This window comes from Cebidichthys violaceus, unplaced genomic scaffold, assembly GCF_023349555.1.
Source record: "Cebidichthys violaceus isolate CVI_PGR_0920_01 unplaced genomic scaffold, fCebVio1.0.p SCAF_80, whole genome shotgun sequence".
In the NCBI taxonomy this organism is placed as follows: domain Eukaryota; kingdom Metazoa; phylum Chordata; class Actinopteri; order Perciformes; family Stichaeidae; genus Cebidichthys; species Cebidichthys violaceus.
The window spans coordinates 268,845-279,584 of NW_027176965.1; the positions used below are offsets into that span (position 1 = coordinate 268,845).

The 10,740-nt window shown below is 39.8% G+C and overlaps 1 protein-coding gene across 3 annotated transcripts; it reads right to left on the reverse strand.

The window, feature by feature from the left end:
* Positions 1-792: 792 nt before the first annotated feature.
* Positions 793-9,416, reverse strand: scel (sciellin). Of its 3 annotated transcripts, none has more exons than XM_068702108.1 (26): positions 9,249-9,416; positions 8,061-8,092; positions 7,386-7,455; positions 7,129-7,185; positions 6,960-7,031; positions 6,794-6,826; positions 6,647-6,688; positions 6,516-6,551; positions 6,362-6,409; positions 6,202-6,270; positions 6,048-6,113; positions 5,651-5,713; positions 5,475-5,543; positions 5,336-5,386; positions 4,614-4,682; positions 4,288-4,329; positions 4,002-4,076; positions 3,841-3,912; positions 3,720-3,755; positions 3,105-3,173; positions 2,951-3,004; positions 2,773-2,835; positions 2,620-2,685; positions 1,934-2,042; positions 1,311-1,413; positions 793-1,184 (listed from the first exon to the last, which is right to left on the reverse strand). In XM_068702108.1, the coding sequence occupies exons 2-26, from the start codon at positions 8,077-8,079 to the stop codon at positions 1,168-1,170; spliced, it is 1,470 nt and encodes a 489-aa protein (XP_068558209.1). In that variant the 5' UTR covers positions 8,080-8,092; positions 9,249-9,416; the 3' UTR covers positions 793-1,167. The 3 variants fall into 3 exon arrangements, with proteins under 3 accessions (XP_068558209.1, XP_068558208.1, XP_068558207.1); XM_068702107.1 differs by having other exon boundaries at positions 3,841-3,909; positions 6,647-6,691; positions 9,249-9,415; XM_068702106.1 differs by having other exon boundaries at positions 6,647-6,691; positions 9,249-9,415.
* Between the last annotated feature and the right edge of the window lie 1,324 nt (positions 9,417-10,740).

The window sequence follows — 10,740 nt, forward strand, 5'->3', positions numbered from 1 at the left end:
AAATGGTGCATAATTACAAAATAATTTCACCTCAGGTTGATAGCAGACCATCTCAAGGTGTCACTCAGAGAGAACCAGGACATTCTGATGTAGCCTTTCAAAATGAAAGCCCTTCAAAATCGCATGCATGAGCTAACTTCAAATCACATTCATGAGACAATTTGTCTAATTTCAGATGGGATTTTAGAGGGAATGGTGCATAGTTACAAAATCATTTCACCTCAGGTTAAAATGAAGTAATTCATTTTAGAAAAATGTATTTCGCTGAATTGCCCTGCAGCTTTAAATTCAGTTCATTCAGGTGTGAAGTGATGTCAATCAAAAAAGCCACGATATTATATTTTTCTCATCTTCTAACAAGAGAAATGTGTGAGCATGGACTTCATGTGTGGTTATTAAACTGCTTGTTTCAGCTCTATCCTCTCTGTTAACATCATAGTTGGTCAATTAATTCATATTTGATTGGCTGAGCTGCATCATGTGATGCGATTTACGCCGCTGAACAAATGCCGTAAAGGGTGAAAAAGCTGCGCCGGTTAAAATAAAAGCGCTCCGTCAAAATGTAATAATTCTCAATTATCTATCGGTTTTAGGTCCTGGGTCCGGATACAACGGCGTCTGGGTCCGGATCCGGACCGCGGTCCGCCTATTAGTGACCCCTGATCTAAACGCTCTTTCAGGGACATTTCTATGGAGTACATTGTTTTTCATTTCAACTAGCCAGAAGGTAGTTTACCGTATTGCATCTAAAACAGGGCAACGTAACACCAAATGAACAGACACATTTTTAGATACAGATATAGTGATTGTCTTTATTGCACACAGAAAAAGCCCCCGGCCCTAAATATTGCAATATCTCCTTTCATATCACACAATCCCCCACAAAGTCAGCAGACCTGAGAGAATATCATAAGTGCCATCTCAAATTAGTGAAAAGGGTTAGATACAGAGATGGCAATATCATGACGTCAACAGCACAGCTACAGCTAGCTGCAATGGTATTTAAAACGTATATTCATAATGTACCAAAACACCCAGATAAAGCTTTGTCAGCTTGTAAAAACATAAGTACAGGAGAACCCGTGTCACCCAAAACACACTGATCAACAGCAATCCATTTGATCTTAAATCACTGTGCTTCCTCTCCAGTGAGGGATTGGGAGAAACTCAGCGGCGCCATTTTTCTGTGGAATAAAAAAAAAGAAAGAATATTACCTGTTTAACATCTTTTTTTCCATCAAAGAAAATAAACTAAACTCATAAAATACATATAAACCTTTGACATTCATCATTCAACAATTATTCTTTACCTCTGGTGTCCTCAAAGCAGTTCTCACAGTGCACCATGCGTTTGTAGATCCACATGCTGTCCCCAGCTTTCATATGATCCAGCGAGCTGTGACACACCTGGCACTGCCGAAACACAACAAACACACACTCACAGGGGGAAAGAGGTGCACACTGAGCAAGTCGGCCGCACAACTTCCTGACAACTTCCTGTTGTCAGAGTTGAATGTAAAGTACATTTTACTCAAGCATCTCACTAGAGTATCATTTTGTGATACTTTCCATGTCGTGCAGATGTCTTACTCCCCTTCCCGATAAAATATTGCGCATTTATCAAACAGCAATAGTTTCTTGTTGCTTTGCAAATCAAACGCTCCGAACACCCACTTAGCTGTTTCCAACATGGCTGATTGAGCCTCTTGTCAGGTGTAAATTGGGTGAAATAATGCAGGGAATTACCCCAAACTCTCCGTACTAATTAGGAATGAACAGAAGATGTTTTGACATTAGGAAAAGCCCAGGTGTAAAGATACAAAGTAATGATGGTAGAGTTTTTTTTTTACCGTGCGATATTGCTACTTTTACTCAAACAAAGCATCTCAATGCTTCTTCTTCATGGAACGAGAGACTAAAGTAATCCGCTCACCTTAAAGCAGGAAGCGTGGCAGTTGATTTTCATGTCATCCAGGACCATCTTGGCGTCACCAGTGAAGGGTTTACGGCAGTAGCTGCACAGGTCTTTCTCAAGCACCGCCCTGCGTGGGACAGAAAAAACACCACATCATTTATTATAATATAATTATTCATTCTTAACCTTGGAAACAGGAGTTTGGCAGAAACAAGTCTTATCTCTCCACACTGTACTGTAGGAAAAAGCCTTTTCTCTCCAGCGCCACCAGCACGTTTATATTTTGGGCTTTTAGTGAAATTACTTGGACGGATTGGCACAGAATGTGGCACAAACATTTATGGTTCCCAGACGAGGAATCCTAAAGACATCGGGGATCCCCTCACGTTTCCTGTAGCGCCACCATGAGGTTGAACCATTTGAGAACTGTCTCAACCGCTGATGGATGGATTGTCATGAAGTGTGGATGGATTGCAATAACTCTGGTGGCCCTTTAACTTCTCACGTAGCACCACCATCGTGTCAAAAAAGTCCAATTGTGTCATACTTTGGTTTATGACCAAATACTGGCAGAACTAATTCCCATCGGCCTTGGTTGTATTTGTGCTAATTAGCAAATGTTAGCATGCTACAGTGAGCATTGTAAACATTTGACCTCTCAGCATGTTAGGACCGTTGTGTGAGCATGTTGCACTTTTCCCTACCTCTCAGGAGCTCCATACGTACTCTTGGTGGAGGATGAGTAGATTTGATCAGTGTCATCTGACCTGCTGTGAGAGGTAAACAGGCATCAGTCTCCACAAGAGTCTTGCTTTACTCTCATCTAATATCAAACCAAGTTTAATGTCTTGGAATACCTGCCGCTCCTGTAGGAGGTTGAGGTGTAGGAGGTGGGACTGGAGATGCTGCTGTACTCATAACTACACAAAGACAAAATGAACCACATATGACAGGATATTTTGAATATTTCTCACTTACTGCACACTGTCAAATCACAAACCATTATGCGAGAGCTTAGCTCGCTCTGCTTCCTACCTGGAGTTTGGTCTGGACGAAGAGTAGCTTTTACGGTCGCTGCTGTAGTCGTCACTGCGAGTGCAAACACAGAACAGAGACACGCGTTTTAATCCGGCTGTACAGACGAGAGGTGTGTTTTTAAAGAGTGACGGGGCGATAGTGAAAGGGTCACCTGGGGGTGGAGCTGATGGTGTAGGAGCTGGTGCGGGTGGAGGGAAGATCATCGGAGTACGAGCTGTAGCTGTGTGTCAAAGAGGCATGAACGAGATGATCAATGCTTCTATTCATGTATTTATTTGGTTCTTTGAATTGATATTATTAGTCAGACGTTACATCATAATTTAGATATTACAATATTATTGTTGTTGTATCAATTGTCTCAATAAAACTAATAATAATTCTTGCAAAACTAATGCAATTCCCACAAGAATTTAAATATTGTTCATTCTTTTTTGTTGTTTGAAGATAAACCTCATTAAAGTAGTCCATTTAAATGAACTTGGCCTTTTAAAAATATATTTTTTTAGTCACTGTAGGCTAAATGAAAAAATATTCTTGAATAAATAGTATTTTATGTATACAGTCTATAAAATCTGTAGCTAGTTAAAATACAAATGACTAATATTTTGGGTTTGACGGCTACATTTAACGATCTGCCAATCTGAGTGTTTTAAAGATGATTTTATTCACTGTAATTATTAAAAAAATATAAAAATATTTCTCTGTAAAATGTTCTTCAGATGGCATCAACTCCATCTTATCCTACTTGAGCAGTCAGCATGTTTACCTGGTGGTTCTGGTGGAGGATGGTGAGCTTTCAACTCTAAATGGATCACAAAAGAGAACGTCAGAAGAAATATGTAACTATATTGTACGGAAGCAATGCGCTGTTCAAATCCAGCTCTCACCCTCTGCTGCTCTCCAATGTGATGATCTCTCTCTTTGTGGTGATGGTGCTGGTGGTGCTGCTGCTGCTGCTGCTGAGAAAATGACGACGTGATCATTTTAAATGACAGGATGATTAAATGGTTGTGCGTTTTGAGAAGAATTATTCACTGAGACATCTCACCTGATTGAAGGAGATCGGTCAGATACAGATGTAATGGACCGAGGCAGGAGGGTGCCATACAGGTCATCCTCAGCCCTGCAAAGCAACAATATGATGAATATATGGCAATCACAAGTGCTTTAAGTATATTTATTAACACACATATATATATATATATATATATATATATATATATATATATATATATATATATATATATATATATATATATATATATATATATATATATATATATATATATATATATATATATATTATATATTTCATTGATGAAGGTTTATCTTACGTAGAGGAAGTCCTTGTTGTGGTTGTAGTTTTAATGCCATTTCTGGAAAAAAGAAAACAAGATGAGATATTTTCATCTGACTGATTTAATGTCAGGGTCACTGTGTACAAAAGTCCTGCAGTAACAAAACCATCAGTGCTTTCAGAAAATATTCCTCATCACAGAATATTATTATTGATTTACTCTCGTTATTTTATATATATATATATATATATATATATATATATATATATATATATATATATATATATATATATATATATATATATATATATATATATATATATATATATATGCTTTCTAGGCTTAATGAAGGAAAGTATCACCTGTCTGTGGACGAGTAATCATCCTTGCCAGATGAAGGGATGAGTGACGTGAAAAGTTTGTCCTCCGGGCTGCACAGAAATACAGGTTACATGTAAGAGATGCAGAGACTGAAGTGTATTAAACTGAGAAAAGGTGCTTTTTTTAATTTTTGCTTGTGAATTCAACTTTTCTTTTCTTAGAGGAATATCTTGTAATCTGTCCTTTCAAAAGTTATATAGTCTCACTTACTAAATACCAAAAAAAAAAAAACACAAATATCGGTCAGATAATATTCGTAAAAAATAGTCATTATTATATCATTACCATTACATCCATAAAGACTATTTGTATGATTTCATTTGTTAAAAAAAGGCTCAATCATTTTCCCTAATCATCTGGGGACTGTAGTTTTTAGCAAACATTACTCAAACAGGAGTAAAGGGCTCATTTGTTGGGGGACTATTTTCAGTGGCGGACTAATACACATTTGGTGCTCTACTGAATGTGTACAGCAGCAGGGAGTTGTTTGTGGGATTGTTCTCCGTAACGATAAGGCTCACTGATGTGGTTGTACTTGTGGTTTTACTTTGACAGTGTTCACACAGGAGTGAGATATGTGGTGGCATACAGGCTTTGGCTCCACAGGCAATGCTAGCTAGTATCATCAGTTCATTGTCTGTGATGGGATGTGTTGGCACACGCAGCCTCCCCTGCATTGTGCCCACTATGAGAAGAAACTCACTCGGTGCTGCTTTTCACCATCACTTTCTCAGTCTCGAAGACGGTTGTTTTGCTGTAAAGAAGAAAACACACCTTATTACAGAATATCATTCATGATCAATACAATTCATTTGAAAGGCTTTGCAGAGTGAAAATGTCACCTGTCTGTGGGTGACGAATCACTCTTGATAGCCGAGGGGATGAGAGTGTCGTAAAGTTTGTTCTCAGCGCTGCACGGAAATATTTAAGTCAGACTGTAAGTGATGCATGGATTTAAATTGTACTGTTATTCAATACCAGGTATTTTAATAATGTCAGATGTCTGCTCGTGTCTCACTCTTCACTGCTGGAAACAGAAGTCTTGGTGGTTCTGGTCGGGGAGTAGTTTGAGTACAGTGGCCTGTGTGAAAAGACATTCAAATCAGGTTATAAGTACATTTACTCAAGTAATGTAGGTAAGTACAATTTTGAGGTACTTGTACAAGAGTCGTTGGAGATGGATTAAGATTCAACATTTAAAACGTTGGACTGGTTTATTAAACACAATGATTTGTTAAATATGAAACCAGTGTGTCACAGAATGTTGACTATCAGAGGCCCAAACAGGTAAAAGTATCATCCATGTGCATATAATACTTTTCTGTACTTTCAGTATCTTTTACATTGTTGTACTGCTACTTTTACTGAAGTGAAGGCTGTGAGTACTTCTTCCACCATATAGCAGTGTTCTTTACCCTTTGCTTGAAGACTTGACGCGCTCAGTGAACGTGGTGGTGGTGGGACTTTTCATCACAGAGGAGCTGCAAGAAAACACAGCCGTCATTAACACCGACACGGGACTCAGCGGCGCGGTGAGATGATCCACATCAACGCTGCGACGGTCTCTACCTGACAGTTCTGGAGGTGGTGACGGTGGTCTCGCTGGTGCCGTCCCTGGACACCGAAGTGGTTCTGGTGCTGAAGGAAGAGCAACACAAAAACAAATTCACAGAATGCTCAGGAGTTGCGTTTACCCTCGTCGGTTGAACTGGAGCTGTCAGTCGCGTACCTCGTCCTGGGTTCCTCTGAGACAGTCGTCCTGGACGTGGTGATTGTGCTGTGACACGATAAATGCAAAAAAAATCACACATTATATATTCATGCGTCTCTGTTGATTTTTTTTTTTTTGCTTTGTGTGTGTAAACGACTGGAGCTTTACACACCTGCTGGAAGGATCTGACTTCTGGGTTGAGTATGAGCTGCAACAAAGAGGAGGCCGGTTATTCAGAGGATTTCGAATATAAAGAAAAAGAAGCTGTATTGTACAATCAGTTGTGTTATTATGAAAATGTACCTCTTGGTGTAGGAAGATGTAGTCGTGCTGGAAGGGAGGGTGCTGCTGTTAGAGGAGAAGCTTCATTTAGCCACAGTTACTGCTTAAAGTTATTGAAAGTGCCTTTGACTGCAGAGGAAAATGAACTATGATCAATACTGTACCAACCCGCTCCTCAGCTCATCCTGACTTCCGCTGAATCTGCAGGGACAGAAAATTACAATCAAATGTTCTGCTTTTCTAAAGCGACTGCTAACATGATGTTTATTTGAAAAATAAACATGCATTTCTGCATCAGTATAAAAAGATAACAGCATGTTTATTAGAATCATACTTCTTGCTGATATCCTGCACAGATGTTGACCTGCTTGTAGTTGTGGTGGTTTTTACTTCTTCACCGTCTGGACTGTGGGCAAAAACAATAGAAATGAAGGATTGACAACTCAGTCGACCACATTTTGATATTGGAGTAATAAGAAAATGATTTGAAATGTTTGTCTTACCCAACAGTAGTTTCAGTGCGATGGCCCAGAATACTTTTGCCAAAGTTTGGGTCTCGGCTGAAGGAGGAAAAAAAAAAAAGGATCCAATTAATTCACTCACAGTGATGACTCAGCACTCTGTCTTACCAAAAGGAATGCAGGAGGCTTTTATTATGTTTTTCTTTTACACACACACACACACACACACACACCCAACGGTTCTGACACATCCTACGTTAGCGTAGAACATTGCATCTGATTATGTTTACGTGACTCACTCGACGTCTTCGTCCTCATCGTCCACTTTTTTGATCCAGCTGCCGTCCTTTAGGAGCGAGCTGACCTTGCCTGCAAAACGCGAGACAAGAGAATGTTGAGTCTCAAGAATATGTCGCTATCTGTTTTTTAATCACTTTTCATCTATTTGATCAGTTTTGTGTTGTTTTAAAAAAAAAAAAAAAAATATATATATATATATATATATATATATATATATATATATATATATTTCTCCTGTGCGTTAGTCTCAACTTGTCTTCCTGTTTACATTTGTACTGTCTTGTCATCAGCTAATCAGTCATGTGTAATCAAGCACTTTGACACCTAAAGTGCTATAAAAGTTTCATTGATGAGCTGATATGACTCCCTGCTACTGTTTTAAGATTTAAATATTTTATTTGTCACATGCTCAAACAGTGTGTGCAGTGAAATGGGGGGGCTGGCATACTCTTAGAAAGACTAATAAATAATAATGATTAGAAAAAAAAGGTTAACAAAAGATTTGGAGCTTAAAATGAATATAAAAAGGATAAAATCTCAAAGATTAAAAAAGTATTGTAAAATGTTATGAGCGTCATATGACAAATGTAACCTTTGAATATGGACAAAACATGGAATTTCCCATTCATTTTTTTGGGTGGGTATTTTATTATTTGATATATTTCTATACTTACCAGTCGAATACTTGCTCATTTTGTAACTTCACCTGTAAGAGTGAGAGAACAACACATAATGAAACTACACATCACATGTAGCCACCAGGTGGCACTGTGGGCCGACACCTTTCATACACAGCGCACGACGTCTCACCTGAGATCACTACACCAGGCTAGGAAACAATGCTCTTCTGTATGTATTTGTGTCATATTTATTTCCTCCCCCGGGTCAGTTTTGTGAACATGTCATGCTGGATTTGTCCCTGTGTCTGGCGTAAGAATCAACTAAAGTTCTGCTCAACCCCAGACTCCCTGATCCAGCCCTTAAACTGGTTTGTCTTGATCTGTGCCCACATCAAGACACGCCTTCTCCAAACACACCTTTGTCAGCAAAACAGAGGGGCGTACCGGTGACATTAGTTAAATTACGAATGATAAAGATCGTAGCCTTTTGACTACATGCACACTCTGTCACGCACACTTCTACATCATGGAGCCCAGAGACAAATATCTACAGCTGTGAGGGAAGCTAGAACTGTAAATGCATTGTGTCTCTAATTATAAGTCACATAATCTACTGTGTGGTGACTGTGACTAGCACATATGATATTTATGATGTGTGTGACATTGTTCTATAGGTCCATGTAAGCTATGCCGTGTGGTAAAGAGCTTAAACCGAGCTTCTTCTGGAGTTTTCTGAACCGTCGAGATTATTAAACTTTAGAAAAATTCAAATCGTTTTGAGCGGAAGCTCTTATCTCAGTGTCTGCACTTTAGTGAGCCTTGTAAAAGTGGAAGATTTACAGCTTGCGCTCTCGAAGATTACACAGTAATAATCCAAGATGTACGGTCCGGTAACACAATGCTTCTGACATCATGACTATATCGGTGTGGCTCATGTTAAGCAGTAGGAGTTAACAGCAATCTTAGACATGAAATCAAGTGCGTGTGTTTGGTGTATCCCCAATATCAGCGCGACGTGCATTTCATTCCTCAAAGTAAAGTCACTCAAAGAGTAACTAAAAGTACATCCTTAGATAATTGACATAATGTTTCTATTTATCCAGATCTATCACACTTTTGTCTCAAACGGCTCTGTATCGCACTTGAAGTCATTTCTAAGCACTTCAAACTGATGTGAAATCTCAGTTTACGAACATATTTGCGTAAAGTGACAAAGTATTTGGAAAGAGACAGGGTACCTACCTCCTCTGTGACTCGATGGACGGAGGAATTCAAACTCTCACTCAGGTCTTCAACACCTGCCTGGTACTCAGATTTGCAGTGTGCAATCACACCCTGATCACCCCTTCTGCTTTTAACCTGAAGGGAGGAGATTCCAAGGCCACCCATGGGTGTGGCTAAAGACAACAATCAAAGAATACTCTCCCCGGCTCTCACTCTACATTTTTCTCTTTCCGTCATAACCGGCTCAGCCTTAATAATTGTCCCGCTGTCTGTTCAGGGTTGAAAATGGAATTGGGTGGAGTACCAGCTGAAGGACCTGCATTACAACTTAGGTGGCAAGGAAGCAGAACTGCAATGTGGGTGTGGGAGCTTGTGCTTCTTTGACCATCTATAGCTTTGAAATGAATGGAATTTGATTGAGACACTGTTTAATAGTAGTCTCCTGTTTGAAAGATTCTTTTTGTATTCACTGTGACATAATGCCAGTAGAACTCTAATATCTAATGACCTTTGGTCTACATATATGACTGACCTGCCTTTAGAATAAAAACAGGCCTCCTCCGAAAGCCTTACCCTGCTGTATGACTGCGTATTAATATGTCTTTTTAAAACAATACCTGGCTGACAGTGGACTTTGCTCTTTACACATGTATGCTGATAAAAGTACTGGAAGAAAAGGTGGTTTCAACCTGGTTTTCAAGCACAGGTAAATAGATAAATCTAATAGGTCACAAAGGTAACAGGGTGGGATACCGATACCCGAGCAAGCCTCACCACAGTCACTCAAAGTTCAACTGAAACTTCCACCAAATGGCATCTAGCGTCGTGTATAATTCCATCGACTGAGACGGAGCCACCTGAGGCGCCCTCTAAAGGGGGACTACCTGAGTTCATTCCTTCATGACAGCTATGGGATATTTAGGGTGACCTGATGCAAAGCAGTGGAAAATCATCAGGAGTGCAGACTTCAACTATAAATGCCACACTGTCTGTCGCCGTGAGCTTCACTGCGGGGCGTGCCGTGTTTTGAACGATCAAAGGTATGAGCTGGGCATAGCATGCAGGGGTGTGACGGCGTGATACTGAGGTGAACCCCTCCCAGTCACGATGGCAGCACGAGAGGAATGCAGACTATCTGCACCGATCGAGCTGCTGCGGCAAATGTTTAAGAGAAAGGCGGATCTGTGTGGACAAGCCCAACTGAACAGCACATTGAAAAGCATTCACAATAAACTCAACCGCGTTCACTTCAGTGTAACTGAGCTGGCAACGCACTCAGCTGATTAAAGACACAGACATTAACTTTAAGTAGCAACTTAACCACAATCAAACTCAAAAGTTGTATTTGTTGGTATCATTATCCTTAAGAAACAGCTGGAAAGCCCTAGAATGAATCCCTGCACTCAACAATAATCTGCCCTCTTTATGGCCGCGTACATGAAAGTGGAGAGCGGCTGCCACTGGGTGGCGCTAGAGCTACAATGATGGAAATGGCAATGTTGGTTGTGCA